The sequence below is a fragment of the Callithrix jacchus genome, chromosome 14 (genome assembly GCF_049354715.1).
Source record: "Callithrix jacchus isolate 240 chromosome 14, calJac240_pri, whole genome shotgun sequence".
Lineage (NCBI taxonomy): Eukaryota > Metazoa > Chordata > Mammalia > Primates > Cebidae > Callithrix > Callithrix jacchus.
Genome location: NC_133515.1, coordinates 42,703,875 through 42,725,544, shown reverse-complemented (window position 1 = coordinate 42,725,544; position 21,670 = coordinate 42,703,875). Strand labels below are relative to the sequence as shown.

Sequence of the window (21,670 nt, the reverse complement as noted above, 5' to 3'; positions counted from 1 at the left end):
CTTCCCTTCTCTTGGTCTCCATTTCTCCTGCCAAATAAGCAAGTTCGACCAGATCATTTTTAAGAGGCTTTCCTTCTCCAGCATGCGCAAGTGAGAACACACCTCTCTTAGATGCTGTTGTATTTACTACACTGGATCAACACCATCACTTCTCAACCCAACACTTTACCTTTGAGGGGCCAGCCCTGGACCTTGCATTGTAAAAACTTGGCACTGTCCAATTGGTTTTGAGTCATTTCAAAAGGGTCAAGTCCATTCCCCTCCCTTTAGGACCAGCAGTACCAAATCTCTTTGGTTTGTAAATATGGCCATTTCCTGCCTCTCTGTGGAACCTCTGCACTGATCAGACTGGCAACTTCATTGTCCCCAATATGCCTTTATGTCCCCCTCCTCTGCCTGTCGAGATCCTCCCTGTCCTTCAAAGACTCCTCATAAAGGCCATTGCTGATGATCATCTCCAGGAGTAACTCCTCTCCTGATCTCCTGTAGTGTGTTATCTGTTTCACCTCATTCATTTATTCATCCCTATATCTACTCAGTTATTGTGTACCTGTATTAGTCTCTTCTCACACTACTGTAAATACATACCTGAAACTGGGCAATTTATAAAGAAAAGAGGTTTAATTGGCTCAGGGTTCTGCAGGGTATACAGGAAGCATGGCTGGGGAGGTCTCAGGAAACTTACAATCATGGCAGAAGGAGAAAGCCTTCCAGGTTTTCTTTCGGCACTGACCCAGGGCAGAGAGATCCAGGCTCAGAACTACTTCTCTAGCTTCACCCTGATGAAGCTGAAGTACTCCTCCGCGCTGGGTGGGGCCAGCCTAGGGGCCAGGCACGTCGGGGACCACCTCCCAATGGACTATAGCGTCAATGCCATTGCCTTCTATTCCTACACATTTTCCTGGGGGCCTGGTCCCAGCTCCACCCACTCCAAGCTCAGTGGACACTGGGTCTGGAAGGAAGGAGTCCTTTTGCTTCCTTTTTCTTTTACGAAAACACACATGGAAGAAAATAAATGCACTTCATCCAGTCCCCAATTGGACTGCGTTGTCCAACACACGGGCTGTGCACATCCTCAGTGCACCTCCCAGCAGATATCCCAGAAGGCTCAGGGTGGGTTTAGTCCAAGGTTTAAAGCCCTGCTCCCAGATGTGATCTACATCCACTCAGCATGCACTTGGGCAGATAATTTATCTGTTATACCCTTCCCCCCACATTACCACATATACACACTGTGTGGCTTCCACTTAACCTGTGACCTGTTTTCTTCTGTCTTGTCAAATGGGTAATGATCCCTGTGTGACCACAGTCACCAGAACCAAGTGTCTACCATGCAGATCATCACAGGGAGTACCTTAGGCATATCACACACCTCATGGTACTCCATAAGGGCCAGTGTACAATTCTAGACTAGAAGCATCCTTACCTCACTGGATTTAGTAACTGCAGGTAAGCAGGACATTTTGCCAGTTTTTCATATGAATGAGTTCTTGAAAGGTTACGAGGATTGCTGAGATCCAAGAAGACCAACTAGGCACCACTCACCTATTCCTGGCTACCACCAGCCTGGCTCTGCTTACAGCAAGACACTTGGTTTGTTGTTTGGCCCGGGGAATGAGGGGCATCAGTGAAAAGCAGACAAGATTCCTGTCCTCCAGATACCATAGTGCCACTGTGAAGACAAGCCTGAAGCTTCGTTCCACTGCCTGTGCTGCTTGGTGAAGACTGAAGACGACAGTCTTGATCCACAATAGCTGCCTCTCCAGCTGTTTTATGAGGAGGCATGGATCATGTCCTGCACATCCGTTCTCCAACTTACAGATATCAGTCATTGTAGAGTTTGTTTTAAAATCAGGTTTCTGTCTTCTCCCCTCCCCTGCCCTATGGTATCTGATGATAATAGGTTAAGGAGGGATGGGAAATTTTTATTTCTATTATACTAATCAGCTTGAGTAATTTCTGCTGCAGAGGTCCAGCATCTGCACTTGGAGTTCTTTGCTACAGCTGCTAAGTTCTGATTAGGCCCTCTAAGGCATCATGAATACTACCTTGTCGCTCAAGTCAGGTGACACTGTTCTTTCACAGTGTAGCATTCATGTAGAACAGAAAGATAGCAGCTCTCCTTCCATCAGCGCTAGCTCAATGGTGCAAGCTGGAGTTTTGAGCAATAAGAACTCCAGCCAGGTCCCTTCTGAAAGTACAGCCAGCCATCTTCCCATCCACCTATGACCATCACTGTGGTCTAGCACTCAGGAAGTCTCCAGTCCAGCTCCTGGTAAAAAGCTTGCAGGGAGAACAAGGACACAGCAGAGCTATCTTTGCTGTATCCCACAGTTTTGATAATACTGTTGGGTTATGAATGAGTAGTGAGCTTTGGGGATTCTTTTTTAAATATGCTCTCAAGAGGATCAAATAGTATTTTGGTGAAAAACTGAAATTCCAATTGGACAATGGAAATTTTAGTGGCAGAACACATCTTGATTTTTTTAGTCCCAGCATATGTGTTTAAAAAATGCTGAAAAAAGGCAGTATTAAAGTGCATAAGGTCAGATGAGTTCCTAGTTAATGTCACATTTAGAAGATGTGATGAGGTCACTTACTCCCCAGTTATTAAGGCTCTATTACACAGGTCGCAGTGCAGAAAATCACAAGTGATTTTAAAAAATTTATTTTACAGGCCAGGTGTGGTGGCTCCACCTGTAATCCCAGCACTTAGGGAGGCTGAGGCAGGTGGATCATGAGGTCAGGAGTTCGAGACCAGCCTGGTGAACATGGCAAAACCCCGTCTCTACTAAAAATACAAAAAGTTAGCTGGGTGTGGTGGCAGGCGCCTGTAATCCCAGCTACTCAGGAGACTGAGGCAGGAGAATCGCTTGAACTCAGGAAGTGGAGACTGCAGTGAGCCTAGACTGCGCCACTGTACTCCAGCCTGGGCGACAGAGCGAGACTCTTAAAAAAAATTATTTTACAGGCTGAGGTGGGTGGATCACGAGGTCAAGAGATCAAGACCATCCTGGTCAACAAGGTGAAACCCATCTCTACTAAAAATACAAAAATTAGCTGGGCATGGTGGTGCGCGCCTGTAGTCCCAGCTACTTGGGAGGCTGAGGCAGGAGAATTGCTTGAACCCAGGAGGCGGAGGTTGCAGTGAGCCAAGATCATGCCATTGCACTCCAGTCTGGGTAACAACAGCGAAACTCCATCTCAAAAAAAAAAAATTATTTTACAGGTAGGGTTTCACACTTGCCTAGGCTAGAGTGCAGTGGCATGATCATAACTCACTGCAGCATTGAATTCTTGAGCTCAAGTGATCCCCCCACGTCAGCCTTCTGAGTAGCTGGGACTACAGGCATGTACCATCACCGGCTAATTTTGGCATTTTTTTTTTTTGTAGCGATGGGTCTGGCTATGTTGCCCAGGCTGGTCTCGAACTCCTGGCTTCAAGCAATCCTCCTGTCTTGGGCTCCCAAAGTGCTGAGATTATAGGTGTGAGCCACCATGCCCAGTCCATAAGTGAATTTTGCTGTTTCTCCCCCTTTAATTTTAAACTTAGTGTCCTTTCCCCAACAAGCTATCAGGAGCAATTCAGGGAATTTTGCATTACCAAGGCATTAAAGATGTATACATCTCATCTGAGTTGGTAACAATCCTGTGAGGAGACAAGAGAGTTTGGAACAAGCACTAGAATGAGGCACTGCCTTGTCTCCCTGTGTCATCTCAGGGATAGTACAGCCTCATCTGTCCCATTCATTCGGCAAACATTTATTGAATGTCTTGTAGGTGTCATGAGCACTTTAAGGATTAAAAATAAGTACACCTTTTTTTCCAGTAGTGAAAATTCATAGAATTGCAAACCAAATATCTGTACCTTTCTGTAACATTGTACTTCAACTACATTTAATGAAATTTTACCTTTTTTTAATGGAATTTTAGAAATGAATACAGCATCCACCTCTTCAAGGAAGTTACATTCTAATAAACCCTATATACACAAAACTACATATAACTATACTATTTAAAAATGCTTTAAATAGGCAATTCAGCTCAGAATACCCCAATCCCTCACCCTCTGTTTTTAGGAAGGAGGCAAAGAAATGACAGGGCTCAGAGTAAAACCCATGGGCCCTGGGCTGGTCCCATACAGTTTTTGCCATATCATAAAACCCCTCAAGAAATCACTGGGAGATTCGAGCGAGGTTTAAGTTGAAATAATTAGGCATCCCCAAACCATAATCACAACAGCAGGGACTGCAGCTGCCTGGTCACCCCTGTAACCCCCATGCCTAAAACAGTGCTTGACATGCAGCAGGCTGTGAAACTTGTTCAACAGCTGAAAGGCAGAAGTGGAATACTTGTTTCTAGGTAGGAGTCAGTTTTGCCCAGAAACAGGAAAACAAATGCCTAGTTTCCCTTCTAGCCCAAAGATCTCACTGCCTCTTTGTTCAAAGCTGTACAAATCATTGCCACCATTAGCTGCCCATTATGTGCCAGGTGGTATTTTAAAATTCTGTCATTATAGTCCCAGGGGAGAGGTGTCGCACCTTTACAAACAGGTTATTTGTAAATAAAGTTCAGGCCAATGGCACCAACTCGTGAAGGTGGGACTCACTTAGGTCTGACACTTCCAAGCCCATGTTTTAGTACTTTGTAATCCTATTTGAAAGGAAAACTGCAACTCAGATTATGACCCATGAAACAACTTATGTGTGAGACAAAAAGTTCACATATACCAACCTCCCCAACACACACATTATAATGACACAGTGACCCAACCTTAGGCAAAAGGGTAGCACTGCTAGCAAATACACTTAACATTTTATTGAGATTCTCAACAGCTGCCATTTGGTTTGTATAGCAAATTTTTTACAAAGTAACTTTTTTCCATTTTTGATATTTTATGAAAATTACTTTCTTCAGTTTTAAAGCCCTGCCCGTCCCCCAAAGAAGGATTAATAAGTACCAAGTAATCATTATTTAGGAAAAAAACAAAAGCAAAAACAGCTTTTAAACACTTGTGAAACAGGGGTAAGTGTCCAAAGTCAAGACCTTCCGGGCCCAGTGGAGGTGCTGGCTGCTCCGGGACACCAACAGCACTTCACCATCCACAACGTCCTGAAGGGCTGAGCAGCCCGGCACAGACCCTGGGGGCTTCCTGTTTCACAAGCTCCATGCCCTTTTTCCTCTCCATCTTTGCTTTTGGGTCCCCCTCCAAATCTGCCCAACAAAGGCAGCAAGATCTTTAATACCTGTGCAGCTTTGTAAATGGAGACAGAATACTCTATTCAACAAGTTGAGAGACCTCCCCCAGGGGGTCCAGTCTGGGGGAGGAAAAATATCCAATGTAGTATGAATGGTTTCACTTTCTTGTCCACTCAGACACATGCTTATACTTGTTAAATGGATTTATCAGATGCTTCAAAAGTCCTGACGTGTAGTAGCACAAAAGTTCCTTGTAAAAAAGAAGTTGCAAAATTACAAAAATTTCTGCAGCAGTTCTGGCTCCGGATGACAAAGCTCGTACTGATTAGTTTTTTTTTTTTAACATGCACAGCAGCTTCCCCTATAAGTCCTATGTTCAGAGGGTTCCATTTAGACCACAGGAAGTTGGAATCCAAGTTTAAAGGCTCTCTGCTGACAAAATATGGTATATCCATCAATGGAATTCTACTCAGCAATAAAAGGAACAAACTACCAAGACGTTATATGTCATGGACAAACCTCAAAAACATTAGCTACATAAAAGAGCCAGACACAAGAGACCACATATTATATAATACCATTGATTCAAACTGTCCGGAAAAGGCAAATTTATAGAGAAAGTAGACTGGTGTTTACTGAGAGTAAGAACAGGATTAACTGTAAAAGAGCATGAAGGATCTTACTGGAAGGGATAAAAATGTTCTAAAACTGAGTAATGGTTATGGTTATACCACTGAGGAAAGTTACTAAAATCACTGAATTATACACTTGAAATGGGTGAGTTTTATGATATGTAACAGAGGCCTCATTAAATTTTTTTTTTAAGAAAAGGACTCCCTACCTCCCAAACCATCTTTCAAGCATTAAACATTTTTGAAGACTCACAATCAATAGGATAGAATAACTTCAGTGATGATTTGCAGAGTGAAATATTTTACTATTTTATAGTAAGCACATTTTAGTAACTGTAAACTAAGAAAATATTTTTAAGATTTTATCTTATTTTTGTCATATTAACCTAAAATGTTTATTATTTTTACATAAAACTTAGCCAATAGGAAGGGAGGACTGGGGAGAAAGTTCAGCAAATGTCACAAATGAGACTCAATAACAAAATCTGAGGGAGCTTTTTCGTTGAAAAATAAAGATGGTGCATCTGTCCCTTTACAGGTTTCTCTCCTATTCCCTGGGATTGGGGAAGGTGAATCTCTTGCCTGACTCCCTCCAGAGATTAGTGTATCCAGCTGTTCTATTCCCATGATGCCTCTAAAAACCAGACTGACTGGGAGCAACAGGAGGGGTTTGGCCCGTGAGGGCAGGTGGCCAAGTGGTGTGCAGGAAACTCACGTGTTTCCCTGGGTTGACTAGCTGTTCCCCTGTCCCTGTCACCATTAGCAGCTTCATTATGGGAGAAGATTAAAACAAAGGAAAAAAGACAAAAAGCCTGTTTCAAATGATAACTAATCAAGTCTGTGGAGGAAATTCACAAGACAGCAGAGCAGGGGCTGCAGAAGGTACTCTGCCTTCTGGGAGGACTAATAATCCCTGTGAGCAATGCAAGGTGCAGTGAGTGATGTGGGGAAATGTGGACGGAGGCACTGACTAGAAACCAAATCAGAATCAATCCTCCTGTTCTCCCCACCTGCTTCCTAAACTAATGACGTCTGCATTATCCCAGAGGAGAGTGGCTAGGCACACCCAGTCCTTCCCAATATGCAGACATCTCCAAATCTTGATCAAATCTGTCAGGTTTCTACCAGTTCCAATAGGGCAGTATCACCTAAACTGAGAAGGACTATTAGCCTGAAATGGTGGGACCCTTATTGAAGAATGCCTGCCCCCTCCTCACAGTACAGTAGACTCCTGGGTTCCTGATGGCTCAGAAGCCTGGGCTGTCATTTGTCTACCTGGGGTTTGCAGCAGCCCTAACGTAGAAAGATTCATGCTGTTTACTTTCGCAACCTCTTCACACAACTTTCCTCTCTAACATGTGTTCATTGCTAGAGCATTCACCTCACCTCCTTACTTCCCACCTTCTCCAAAATCAAGGCAATAGCAATAAACAATTTGGAAAATGCTGCTTGGTATTTTAAGCCACAGTAAGCATTATAAACTTAATTAAACAGACCCTAGGCTAGGTGTGGTGGCTCATGACTATTATCCCAGCACTTTGGGAGGCTGAATTCAAGAATTCAAGAACAGTTTGGGAAATGAGCGAGATCCAGTCTCTACAAAAAATAAAAATAAAAATAATTAGCCATCTGTAGCGAATACCTGTTGTCCCCGCTACTCTGGAGGCTGAGATGGGAGGACTGCTTGAGCCCAGGAGTTTGAGGCTGCAGTGAGCTATGGTCATACCACTGCACTCCAGCCTGGGTGACAGATTAAGACTATGTCTCAAAAAAATAAACAAACAACAATAACAAAAATAAAATAAGGAGAGACCCCAGCTTCTATGACTTTGGATAAAGGTGCTACAGGATCGTTCTGGTTTTGGATAAAGGTACCTTAGGATCCTTCTGGTTTCACTCTTATGTGAATCCCAAAAGTCAACTATTATAGTCAGAAACCGGCCCAAAGACCCAGGGCTGCATTCGCCCAGGCCTTGGCTGTATCCTTGAATTTTCTGCTGCAGTTCAAAGGCCTGGACAAATTGAAAGGCATTCACTTGGTTATTTTTCCCTTGAAAAGAAAGAGATAAATTATTTTCATCTTGGAATTTTAGAGTCAAATAAATAATCCCAATAATTACACGTCAATCATTAATAAACTAACACTGGGATCAGCCAGATTGGCAACTGTTAAAAATACATGTTCTATTTCTATGCAAATTATCAAACTTCTAGTTGCCAATTACAAAAAAAAGTTTAAACAGAGTAGTGGCTTAAATCCAACATCAAAATGATCCCTTAGAAATACAAGTCTCACTATTAAAAAGTACAGGTGTCCAGGCTAGCTTGCTGGTTCTTCTGTGAGAGAAGTCTGAGACATCCAGAGGCTCCCAGCCCTTCCCCAGTGAAGGTCCAAGAAGACACGCGTGCATTTTCTGCTAAGAAGGTAGCAAATTCTAACTAGTGGAGCCTGTGTTGTGAGTGACAATTGTGCCCCCACCTCCCAACATAAAGTAGATGGCAAAAAGAGTTGGACTACAAGAGGAACTGCTGGAAGCAGAGTCCTACACATTTAAAAAAGAATCACTTTGTTAGTTGCCTCCCTTACCTGGAGTCAGCACATGCAGTGTCTAAAGAGGACTACAAATGCCAGAGCCCTCACTTTCCATGCTAAACTGGCAGGAAGTTTTCAGAGTCCTGACCAAATATGCCTTGTGAAATCATGCTGAAGACTGACATCCAAAACAGACCAACACAGCCGAAGAACAGTCAAGCCCCTTTCTCTCTGCAATCCCAACATATTTCTAACAGCCTTCAGAATTCTGAGCTTGGACAGGCTCATGGAGGATGAAGGAGGAAAAGCAGTCCCAGAAGAGAGAAATTTCCTATATGCACTTGCAATGCCCTTTCCTTTTTAGAGGGAAAAACCCAGCTGAAAGCTGAAGCTTCTTTATTCATAGTCCTCTCTGAAAAAGAGTTAACAGTTTCATCCTCTCAACATAGAGGCTTTGGGAATTAATGTGTATGTTTGGTAATACAAGTTCTCTAAGCTACTCTTCTATGACATGTGAAGTAACAAGGAAGGCAATTTTTTCAAATGATATAATCCTACGGACTCAAATAGAAAAAAAAAAATGTGAGTTTGTTTTTTAAATCTGGCATTAGCTTGTCACTGTTCAAAAAGTCAATGAGAGCTCATGAGGAGAATGTCTTCAGCTTTCCATACCCTGGTCCTTTCCTTCCAACCTCTGTCCCACATCCACATACTGAATTTACACCAACTTTATTTCAAGTTACGTATCTTTTTCCCTGTAGGCCTATCAGCACAGCAGCAATCAGAGAAAAGCCTCTATTACCTTCAGGGCTCTGCAAATCCTCATCCCTAGGAGAATGGCCTGCTAGGCTCTCTTAAACACCACACTGCCATCTACATCTCTATATACAAAGGCAGGTCCTAGCACCCAGTTTAGTTTCTCAAGGGTTGCAACAAAAGACCCCAGCAAGTTAAAGGCAGGAAAGACAAAGAAACATACCCTAAGAGGTCAATCTAGGAAACCTGCAAAACTGGGTATGTGGGAATAGTAAAATGTTTTAATAGCTGAAAAGATCCCAGAGGGTCAGGTATACAATCACATGGGTCAAGCAGGACTCACTCTCCTAGGCTGGTTTTGAGTTCCTTTCCATAATTCTGTAAGGTGGGGAGAAATATCCAAACTATGAATTGAGCTTCTTACTAGTGTCCTGAAAAATATTTCCTTAAAAAAGTGCATAAACAGCCAGGCGCAGTGGCTCACGCCTGTAATCCCAGCACTTTGGGAGGCTGAGGCGGGTGGATCACGAGGTCAACAGATCGAGACCATCCTGGTCAACATGGTGAAACCCCGTCTCCACTAAAAATACAAAAAATTAGCTGGGCACAGTGGCGCATGCCTGTAATCCCAGCTACTCGGGAGGCTGAGGCAGGAGAATTGCCTGAACCCAGGAGGCGGAGGTTGCAGTGAGCCAAGATCACGCCATCGCACTCCAGCCTGGGTAACGACAGTGAAACTCCGTCTCAAAAAAAAAAAAAAGCGTATAAACTTGTCTGAGGGAATTAAGACACCAGGAAGACCAAGTGTTGATGACGCTGGAAAAAAACTGTCCAAATAATTCAAGAATGACTTCTGCAGGCTCATGCTAATGGCCAGCATAGCAGGTCTCTCCTATGCCTTTGGTAGCAGTATCTTTTCTTAAAAACAGAGTAGAATAGAGTGTAAAGGAGGCTGGGGAATAGACTCTATGAAAGATGAGGTGGCAGATCAACCCTAGTGCTCTTTTACTTATAAATGGTGAGTCTGAGGTGGTGGTGAACTGAGGCTTATGAACAGGACAACAGTAACTAAATGACTCAAGTGACAACAGCCATCACAGCCCCACCTTCTGATTTACAGCTTTCAACAATCATCAAAAGTTACTGTAAACTAAGTACTTTAAGTCTGTGTTTTCTTGAATGGGGTTCAGGACAAAGAGGGAAGGGCTCAGCAGGCCATTGGTTATCCCAGTTAATTGCAGGAAACCCCAGGGGTGGGGGAGCTAAGCCTCAAATTCCGGTTTGCACCACCTGCTCTTTCTGCTTGTCCCTTTTCCCATCTAGCTCAACAGATTCCACAAGAAGCTCTCCAGATCTCACTGTCTCTGGTAAGCATACAGCAGGATGAGAGGGCATTTCCTAAATACCCAGTTTTTCTTGGTCAGCTTATTTTGTTTAAACACACACCGCAGAAAACTTCTGATGAAGGGGGGAAAATGCAATTTTGTTAACTTGAAAGAGCTATTTAAAAAAACAAAACAGGAAACTGCTCCAAACAAAAGTCAGCAGAAGAAAACAGAAATACTCAGAGGCTTGTAGAATAAGACTGAGCACATTAGTTACTCAGAGTCACAGTATCGAGAGACCACCACTCCCCTTCCCACTGTGCACCCCTTGCCCGCCCCACCCCCCTCTTCAGCTCCTCCATTTTGTGCATTACTATCCCCAGATGTGGGGACAGACAAGTCCTCCTCAAAGATTTGTTGGCTCAGTACTTCACTCCTGGAATAAACTCCTTGGCATCTGGGTTCAGGTTACTTTTGCTCTGAAATAAGAACCAAGAGATAATAAATCCCAAGGCAAGCTGCACTTTAAAACTTCCCCAGTCCATCATTATCAGTACCTTCCCCTTTAGGCTTTAGGGAGAGAAAGAAAGAAAATTCCTTGTAAAGCAGGCTGTTATTGCTAGGTTGTTCTCAACTGCTCCTGACATAGCCCTGAGCAAGCTCATCTTCTTCTTTCTTTAAACTCTTGTTTCCTTCCTGATGCTTTCCAAAATGTCATCAGAGGCCTGTAATTTCAACTCCAAGAAGAATTTTTCAAATCATTGAGTACCTTAACTTGTTGAAAACCAGGGTACTCCATCAGACCAGTCTGGATACTATAATCTCTATTTTTCTTCATCTTTCTTTACTCTCTTTGGTTCTCTACTCTCTTGTGAATATCCCAAACCTTAGCAAACCACAAGGAAGATTGTTCAGAATACGACTTGTGTGAAAACTATATTACAGACTTTTTTTGAGACAGTCTTGCTCTGTCACCCAGGATGAAGTACAGTGGTGCAATCTCGACTCACTGCAACTTCTGCCTCCCAGGTTCAAGCAATCTCCTGCCTCAGCCTCCCAAGCTGGGACTACAGGCATGCACCACCATGCCTTGTTAATTTCTGTGTTGTTTTGGTAGAGGTGGGGTTTCGCCATGTTGGCCAGGCTGGTCTCGAACTCCAGACTTCAGGTGATCCACCCTTTTTGGCCTCCCGAAGTGTTGGGATTATAGGTGTGAGTGACCATGCCCAGCCTGCTCACAGACTTCTGACGTTACATAAATAGGAAAGGCAGGAAATTCATTTATCTGGTTTTCTAAGTGAAGAAAATGACCTCTCAGGAGTACATTTCTTCCAAAATGAACAGCTAATTTTTATAACAGAATCATTTAAAAGTATATTAAATACAGATTTGGGGGACAATAAAAGAGAATAGCAGCAAATGATAATTTAAGAAGAAACTTCTTCAGTATTCAAATTGTTATTCTTTATATATATATATATATATATATTTTTTTTTTATTGAGATGGAGTTTCGCTCGTTACCCAGGCTGGAGTGCAATGGCGCGATCTTGGCTCACCGCAACCTCTGCCTCCTGGGTTCAGGCAATTCTCCTGCCTCAGCCTCCCGAGTAGCTGGGACGCGCCACCATGCCCAGCTAATTTTTTGTATTTTTAGTAGAGATGGGGTTTCACCATGTTGACCAGGATGGTCTCGATCTGTTGACCTCGTGATCCACCCGCCTCGGCTTCCCAAAGTGCTGGGATTACAGGCTTGAGCCACTGCGCCCAGCCTCAAATTGTTATTCTTAATCCCAATTCTACTTTGAAGAGCCTATTAGAAAATAAAAGTTGGTGGCATCCGATCCTGGCAAGGAAAAAAAAAAGGTGGCGATGCTAGCAAGAGTAATGTTTTATAGTGCTTCATGAAGAGCAATGCACCTTCAATGCACCCCTTATTAATAATGCCCATATTACCAGCAAAGAAACAGCAGCTCACAGGGCTCCAAAGACTTGTTGAGGGTTGCAGGGCCAGAAAGTAAGTCTGTCATTCCAAATCCTATATCCTTTTTACAATGTAACATGGGAAACTACATATGGCTCTTACCAAAATGTCTTCAGAATCATGACCATCACTGACTGACAGTCCATTTAACTGCTGCTGCAACTGTCCCATGGCCTGAGGCAGGTCTCGTGATGGAATAAACCAGTCTTGGTCTTCTTCATCCAGCATCTCTTGGAAGCAGCGGTCCAAGAAGTCTTGCTCCTGCAGCTCCTCCTCCACCTAGCAAACAAAGGGGAGCAACTCAGACTTACTGTCCCAGCAGAACTTATCCCTTCCAGTTTTTCCTCCACTTCTTTCCTTTAGAGGTTATTAGTCTGCACTAAGAATGATCTTGTGCCCCGTCTCTACTAAAAATACAAAAAATTAGCTGGGCATGGTGGTGTGGGCCTGTAATCCCAGCTTACTCAGGAGGCTGAGGCAGGAGAATTGGCTGAACCCAGGAGGCGGAGGTTGTGGTGAGCCGAGATCGCACCATTGCACTCCAGCCTGGGTAACAAGAGTGAAACTCCATCTCAAAAAAAAAAGAATGATCTTGTGCTGGGTGCAGTGGCTCACAACTGTAGTCCCAGCAACTTGGAAGGGTGTGGCAGGAGGACTGCTTGAGGTCAGGAGTTTGAGACCCGTCTAAGCAACATAGCATGACCCTGTCTCTTCAAAAACATTTAAAAATTAGCCACGCATGGTGACTGTGTGCTTGTAGTCTCAGCTACTTGTGAAGCTGAGGCTGGTGGATCACTTGAATCCAGGAGGCCAAGGCTTTAGTGAGCCAAGACTGTGCCACTGCACTCCAGCCTGGGCAATAGAATGAGACCCTGATTCCTTGAAAAAAAAAAAAAAAAATTATGATCTTAAATGAGATCTAAGGGCTCTAAGGACCCAATGCGTCTAATGACAGGCTAGAGATAACATAACTTTATTTCTTCTCAAACAAATTCTATCAATAAGACTAAGAAAATAGTTACACAATAATATAAATTCAAGGTCTCCACAGATGTTCTAAGATCTCTAATAGGTGACACAGATATCATGGAAAATCATTTTAGAGCCTGAAATTCTTTTCTCAGTTTTGTTAAGAAGTAACCCTTCTTAAATTTCCCATTTTACAAGAAGTATGAAAAGGATATAGTAAGTATATAACTAGTTCATGACCTGGCTAGTGGAGATAAAATCAAAACCAGTGCTCTCAGCTTCTAGCCACTTTTTGGGTAAGAAAATCCTCAAGGGAGAAAAATACTTTCAGAACATTAGGAAGACATAAAGAACACTTTTTAGCATACCACTAGAAAATTATATAGTATTCTTTCAATGTATAAAAGAATACAATGTAGTATTCTTTCAAAAGAAGATGAAATATATGAATATTCAAGCAACTCTGCATTTCTTAAACATTGCCCTAAACTAAAGCAGTATGTATCCAGGATATCTTACACTTCTTTGCAGACATTGCTAACTCTTAGTAAAGAGTATGGTTCTGCAGATTTCAATGTTTTTGATAGGCCTCTTGCTTCATGTTTGGCATCCTTTTCCTGCAGGCTGCCTGGTGATGGATTCACAGCTCACTAGCACCACCATCAGAAGTGAGGCCAAGCAAAAAATAATCACCCAAATTAGCATATACAGTTACCTAATGAATTCAGAAGAAAAGTTACTGGTAGTGAGACTTAAAGAACAGTATTTCAACTATTTACCAATTACAATTAGCCACATGTGAAAACGAGACAGTTATGAAGTGCTTAATATTTTCACGCCACAAGATGTAACATGACTACCTAAGAGCTGCCCTGACTCTACAAGAGCATAACAGCATTTGCGCTCTTACTAAATTTACCCCTGTTCACTGGCACAACCAATGAAAACGGTTGCTGGGCATGGGTTTAACAGAAGCGTGGTCTACGTGTGATTCACACAGATTCCAATATAGCCACATTAGGTGGAAACTGCTGGCTATCCCCTTTAAACTGTTTCCTTCTCAGAGCACCAGGCTGTTCAGTTAAAATCACATTTGTCACCTCACATGCTGCATATGGCCAAGTGACTATTCATCGCAGAATGTTCCCACAAGGGACACAAACACTTTGGCATCGCTTGGTTAAAAGGAGACCCTCTGCTGTGGCCTTTGGCTCTCTCCCTTTCCCAGCTGCTGGACTTTCTGGTTTTCCCTCAGCCGCTTAGCTGATAAATACCCTGGGGGTGGCAGAGCAACACCACAGAAGGGATCAAGTGGGCACCAGATCACTTGTCTAACCAGAATGCTTACCTTAGGTTAACTTTACAAAGACACGAAACAATGCATTACTGCTGAATCTTTGTTCAAGTAGTCTAGCCAGCCCCTACCTAATGCACTTCTCTATTTCAGACTCACATCCTGCCAGTCCCCGAGTTCCTGTCTGAGGCATGTCATGCTGCCCTGTCTGCACATAGCTGCTGTTTCCCGATAACACATGGCATTAGACCAAAACAACTTTATTTCATAAATTTCCTCACTTTTTCCCATGACATAAAATTCCCATGAAAACATTGCAAAAGGAGAGCAGAAGAAACCAGATTTTTAGGAACTGTACTTAACCGTGTCTATTAAAAAATATGATATACAGGCACATTTTATTGCATTTTGCTGTATTTTGCTTCACAGATAACTGCATTTATTTTTACAAATTGAAGGTTTGTGACAACCTTGCATCAAGCAAGCCTATTGGCACCTTTTTTTTCAACTACATGTACTCAATGTCTGTGTCACATTTGGGGAATTCTCTCAATATTTCAAACTTTTTCATTATTATTATATGTTATAGTACACTGTAACCAGTAATATTTCATGTTACTATTTTTTTTTTTTTTTTTGAGACGGAGTTTCGCTCGTTACCCAGGCTGGAGTGCAATGGCATGATCTCGGCTCACTGCAACCTCCGCCTCCTGGGTTCAGCCAATTCTCCTGCCTCTGCCTCCTGAGTAGCTGGGATTACAGGCATGCGCCACCGTGCCCAGCTAATTTTTTGTATTTTTAGTGGAGACGGGGTTTCACCATGTTGACCAGGATGGTCTCGATCTGTTGACCTCGTGATCCACCCGCCTCGGCCTCCCAAAGTGCTGGGATTACAGGCGTGAGCCACCGCGCCCAGCCTATTGTTTTTTAAAAAAAATTTTAGGTTTGAAGGACATGTGAATATTACATAAACACGTCATGGGGGTTTGTCATATGTATTATCGTATCACCAGGTATTAAGCTCAGTACCCAACAGTTATCTTTTCTGATCCTCTCTTTCCTTCCCCTTTCCCCCATCAAGTAGACCTGTGTCTGTTGTTTCCTTGTGTTTATAAATTATCATTTAGCTACCCCTTCTAAGAAAGAACATGTGGTATTTGGTTTCCTGTTCCTGTGTTAGTTTGCTAACAGCCTGCAACTCCATTCATGTTCCTGTGAAAGATATAATCTCATTATTTTTTATGGCTGTATAATATTCCATGGTGTATATGTACCACATTTTCTTTATCCAGTCTGTCATTGATGGATGGGCATTTAATTGATTCCATGTCTTTGCTATTGTGAACAGTGCTGCAATGAACATTTGTTTACATGTATCTTTATGGTGGAATGCTTTATATTCCTCTGGGTCTCTACCCAGTAATGGGATTGTTGGCTTGAATGGTAGTTTTGCATTTAGCTCTTTACTGTTTTCCACAATGGCTGAAGTAATTTACACTCCTACCGATTGTGTATAAGGGTTCCCTTTTCTCTACAACATCACCAGCATGTATTTTTATTTTTTAAGACAGAGTCTCACTTGGTCACCCGGGCTGGAGTGCAGTGGTGTGACCTCAGCTCACTGCAACCTCCACCTTCTGGGTTTGAGCAATTCTCCTGCCTCAGCCTCCTGAGTAGCTGGGATTACATGTGGCTAATTTTTTTTATTTTTGTTTTTAGTAGAGATGGAATTTTACCATGTTGGCCAGGCTGGTCTTGAACTCCTGACCTCATGATCCACCCACCTCAGTCTCCCAAAGTGCTGGGATTACAGTTCTCAGCCACTGTGCCCAGCCCTATTTTTATTTACTTTTTAGTAATAGCCATTCTGACTGGTAATGAGATGGTATCTTATTGTGGCTTTGATTTGCGTTTCTCTAACAATCAGTGATACTGAGTTTTCATATGCTGGTTGATTGTGTCTTCCTTTTGAGAAGTGTCTGTTCGTATCCTTTGTCTACTTTTTAATGGGGTTGTTTTTCTCTTCTAAATTTAAGTTCCTCATAGATGCTGGATATTAGACCTCTGTCACATGCATAGTTTGCAAATACTTCCTCCCATTCTGTAGGTTATCTTTATTCTGTTGATAGTTTCAGATGCTCTTATTTAGATCTAATTTGTCAATTTTTGCTTTTGTTGTCTGTCATTAAATCTTTGCCCATTCCTATGTGCAGGATGGTATTGCCTAGGTTGTCTTCCAGGGTTTTTATAGATTTGGGTTTTATATTTGTCTTTAATCCATCTTGTGCTGATTTTTGTATATGGTGTAAGAAAGGGGTCCAGCTTCAAACTTCTGCATATGGCTAGCCAGTTATCCCAGCACCATTTATTAAACAGGACATCTTTTCCTCAGTGCTTGTTTTTGTCAGCTTTGTCAAAGATTAGATGGTAGTAGATATGCGGCCTTATCTCTGGGTTCTCTGTTCTACTGGTCTATGTGCCTGTTTTTGTATCAGTACCATGCTATTTTGGTCACTATAGCCTTGTAGTATAGTTTGAAGTCAGGTAATGTGATGCCTCCAGCTTTTTCTTTTTGCTTAAGACTGCCTTGGGTATTTGGGCTTTTTGGTTCCATATAAATTTTGAAATTTTTTTCTAGTTTTATGAAGATGTTATTGGTAGTTTGATAGGAATAGCATTGAATCTATAAACTGCTTTGGGCAGTATTGCCATTTTAATGATATTGATTCTTCCTATGCATGAGCATGGGATGTTTTCCATTTGTTTGTATCTTCTCTGATTTATGTGAGCAGTGTTTTAAAATTCTCACTGTAGAGGTATTTTATCTCCCTGGTTAACTGTATTCCTAGGTTTTGTGTGTGTGTGTGGAGAGGGGGCGGTGGGCAACTGCGAATGGGATTGCCTGATTTGGCTCTCAGTTTGGTTGTTGGTATATAGGAATGCTAGTAATTTTTGTACATTGATTTTGTATCCTGCAACTTTTCTGAAGTTTTTTACCAACTGAAGGAGCTTTTGGGCTGAGACTATAATTTTCTAGATATAGAATCATGTTGCCTGCAAACAGAGTATGGCTTCCTCTCTTCATATTTGGATGCCCTTTCTTTCTCTTGCCTGATTGCTCTGGCTAGAACTTCCAATACTATGTTGAATATAAGTGATGAAAGAGGGCATCCTTGTCTTGTACCAGTTTTCAAGTGGAATGCTTCCAGCTTTTGTCTATTCAGTGTAATATTGGTTGTGGGTTTGTCATAGATGGCCCTTATTATTTTGAGGTATATTCCTTCAACATCTAGTTTATTGAGAGTTTTAAACATGAAGGAATGTTGAATTTTATCCAAAGTCTTTTCTGCTTCTATTGAGATAATGATGTGGCTTTGTCTTCAGTTCTGTTTATGTTACGAATCCCGGTTACTGATTTTCATATGTTGAACCAACATTCATCCCAGGGATGAAGCCTACTTAATCATGGTAGATTAGCTTTTTGATGTGCTGCTAGATTTGTAGAGGATTTCATTGAGGATTTTTGCATCAATATTCATCAAGGATACTGGCGTGAAATTTTTTTGTGTGTGTCTGTTAGGTTTTGGTATCAGGATGATGTTAGCCTCATAGAATGAGTTGGGGAGAAGTCCTTCCTCCTCAATTTTTTAGAATAGTTTTTGTAGGAATGGTACCAGCTCTTCTTTGTACATCTGGCAGAATTTGGCTGTGAATCCATGTCCTGTGCTTTCTTGGTTGGTAGGCTATTTATTACTGATTCAATTTCAGAGCTTATTATTAGTCTGCTCAGGGAATAAATTTCTTCCTGGCTCAGTCTTGGGAGGGCTTATATATCCAGGAATTCATCCATTTCTCCTAGGTTTTCTAGCTTGTGTGTGTCAAGTGCTCATAGAAGTTTCTGATGGTTGTTTTTATTTCTGTGGGGTCAGTAGTAACATTCCCTTTGTCATTTCTAATTGTGTTTATTTGGATCTTCTCTCTTTTCTTCTTGGTCTAGCTAGTAGCCTATTTCATTATTATTTTGTTTTTGAGATGAAGTCTTGCTCTGTCACCCAGGCTGGAGTGCAGTGGTGTGATCTCAGTTCCCTGCAACCTCTGCCTCCTGGGTTCAAGTGATTCTCCTGCCTCAGCCTCCTGTGCAGCTGGGATTACAGGTGCATGCTACTACACCTGGCTGATTTTTAAACTTTTAGCAGAGATGGGTTTCACCATGTTGGCCAGGCTGGTTTCGAACTCCTGACCTCAAGTGATCTGCCTGCCTTGGCCTCCCTAAGTGCTGGGACTACAGGTGAGCCAATGTACCCAGCCTATCTCATTAATATTTTTCAAAATACCAACTCCTGGATTTGCTGATCTTATAAATGGTTTTTTGTGTCTCAATTTCCTTCAGTTCAGCTCCGATTTTTGTTATTTCTCATCTTCTGCTAGCTTTGGGGTTGATTTGTTCTCATTTGTCTAATTTTTTCGGTTGTGATATTAGGTTGAGATCTTTCATCACTTTGTGAGGTGGGCATTTAGTGCTGAGTTTCCCTCTTAACATTGACTTAGCTGTGTCCCAGAGATTCTGGTAAGTTGTATCTTTGTTCTCATTATTTTCAAATAACTTGATTTCTGCCTTAATTTCATTATTTACCCAAAAGTCATTCAGGAGCATGTTAATTTCCATGTAATTGTGTGCTTTTGAGTTATTTTCATTGTGTTGACTTCTATTTTTATTGCACCATGGTCCAAGAGTCTTTGGTATGATTTTGGTTCTTTTACAATTCGTTGAGGATTGTTTTATGTCCAATTTATGTGGTCAGTTTTAGTGTGTGTGTCATGTGGCATTGAGATGAATGTATATTCTGCTGTTTTTGGGTGGAGACTTATGTAAAGGTCTAGAAGATCCATTTGAATTTAGGTCCTGTATATCTTTGTTAATTTTCTGCTTTGATAATATGTCTAATACTGTCAGTGGAGTGTTTAAGTCTCACATTACTATATTATGTGGGAGTCCACATCTCTTTGCAGGTCTCTAAGAACTTACTTTATGAATCTGGGTGCTCCCGTGTTGCATGCTATATATTTAGGTTAGGTCTTCTTCCTGAATTGAACCATTTATGCTTATGTAACACCCTTCCGTTGTCTTCTTTGATCTCTGTTGGTTTGAAATCTGTTTTGTTTGAAATTAGGATTGCAATCCCTGTTTTTTTCTGTTTTCCATTCGCTTGGTAGATTTCTCTCCACCCCTTTATGTTGAGCCTATGAGTGTCGTTATGTGTGAGATGGGTTCCTTGAAGACAGCATAACATTGGGTCTTACTTTTTTATCTAGCTTGCCACTCTATACCTTTTAAGTGGGGCACTTAGACCATTTACATTCAAGGTTAGTATTGATATGTGTGGATTTGATCCTATCATTGTGCTGTTAGCTGGTTATTATGTTGGCTTGTTTGTGTGGTTGCTTTACAGTGACAGTGGTCTGTGTGTTTAAGTGGGCTTTTGTATTAGCTGGTAGTGGTCTTTCCTTTCTATATTTAGTGTTCTTGTCAAGACCTCCTATATGACAGGTTTGGTAGTAATGAAGTCCCTCAACATTTGCTTATCTGAAATGGATCTTATTTCTCCTTCACTTAGGAAGCTTAGTTTGGCTGGATATGAAATTCTTGAAGTTTTTTTTTCCTCTAAAAATGTTAAATATAGGCCCACAATCTCTTCTGGTTTATAGGGTTTCAGCTGAGAGGTCTGTGGTTAGCCTGATGGGGATCTCTCTAGCTGTCTTTAATGTTCTTTCATTTCGACCTTAGAAAGTATGATAATTTTGTGTCTTGGGGATGATCGTCTTGTGGGGAATTTTGCAGGAGTTCTCTGTATTTTCTGAATTTGACTGCTGGCCTCTCTAACATGGTTGGGGAAGTTTTCATGGATGGTATCCTTGAATTAGTCTGTTCTCACACTGCTGATAAAGACATACCCAGACTGGGCAACTGAAAAAGAAGGTTTACTGAACTTATATTTCCACATGGCTGGGGAGGTCTCACATTTATGGCAGAAGGAAAAAGGCAAGGAGGAGCAAGTCATATCTTACACAGATGGCAGCAGGCAAAGAGATAGCGAGCTTGTGCAGGGAAACTCCCATTTTTAAAACCATCGAATCTTGTAGACTGATTCACTATCATGAGAAGAGCACGGAAAGACCCACCCCTATAATTCAATCATCTCCCACAAGGTCCCTCCCATAATACATGGGAATTATGGGAGCTATAAGATGAGATCTGGGTGGGGACACAGAACCAAACCATATCAATCCTGAAATGTATCTTTCAAGTTACTTACTTTGTTCTTCCCTTTAAGGGATGTCAATGATTCATAGATTTGTCCTCTTTACATAATCCCATACTTCTTGGAGGTTTTGTTCATTCCTTTTTATTCTTTTTGCTTTATTTTTGACTGTCTTGTTTTAATTTTTTTGAGACGAAGTTTCACTCTTGTTGCCCATGCTGGAGTGCAGTGATGTAATCTCAGCTCACTGCAACCTCCACTTTCCAGGTTCAAGTGATTTTCCTACCTCAACCTCCTGAGTAGCTGGGATTATAGGTGCCTGCCACCACATCTGGCTAATTTTTGTATTTTTAGTAGAGATGGGGTTTCACCATGTTGGCCAGGCCTGTCTCAAACTTCTGACCTTAGGTGATCCCCAGCCTTGGCCTCCTAAAGTGGTGTGAGCCACAAAGCCTAGCCTGTCTTATTTTAGAGACTGAGTCTTCAAGTTCTGAGATTCTTTCCTCAGCTCAGCTTATTCTGCTGTTAATATGTGAGATTGCACTGTGAAATTCTTGTTTTATTCAGCTCTGCCAGACCCATTAGGTTCCTTTTTATAATGGCTACTTTGTCTTTTAGCTCCTGTGTCACTTTACTGTGATTCTTATTTTCCTTGGACTGGGTTTTGCCATCCTCCTGAATCTTGATGATCTTTGTTTCTATTCATATTCTGAACACTG

At 41.8% G+C, this 21,670-nt stretch overlaps 1 protein-coding gene across 7 annotated transcripts in view; it reads right to left on the bottom strand.

Annotated features, from left to right (window-relative positions):
- Window positions 1-4,803: 4,803 nt before the first annotated feature.
- The window catches only part of PAIP2B (poly(A) binding protein interacting protein 2B), a 43,696-nt gene continuing 26,829 nt past the window's right edge, over window positions 4,804-21,670 (bottom strand). For all 7 annotated transcript variants that reach the window (XM_008980525.5, XM_078349103.1, XM_078349104.1 and 4 more), the window contains 2 exons: window positions 12,531-12,707; window positions 4,804-10,924 (listed from right to left, as the gene is read on the bottom strand). In XM_008980525.5, the coding sequence (XP_008978773.1) occupies window positions 10,868-10,924; window positions 12,531-12,707 (234 nt within the window). In that variant the 3' untranslated portion in view covers window positions 4,804-10,867. The remainder of the gene's footprint in view (window positions 10,925-12,530; window positions 12,708-21,670) is intronic.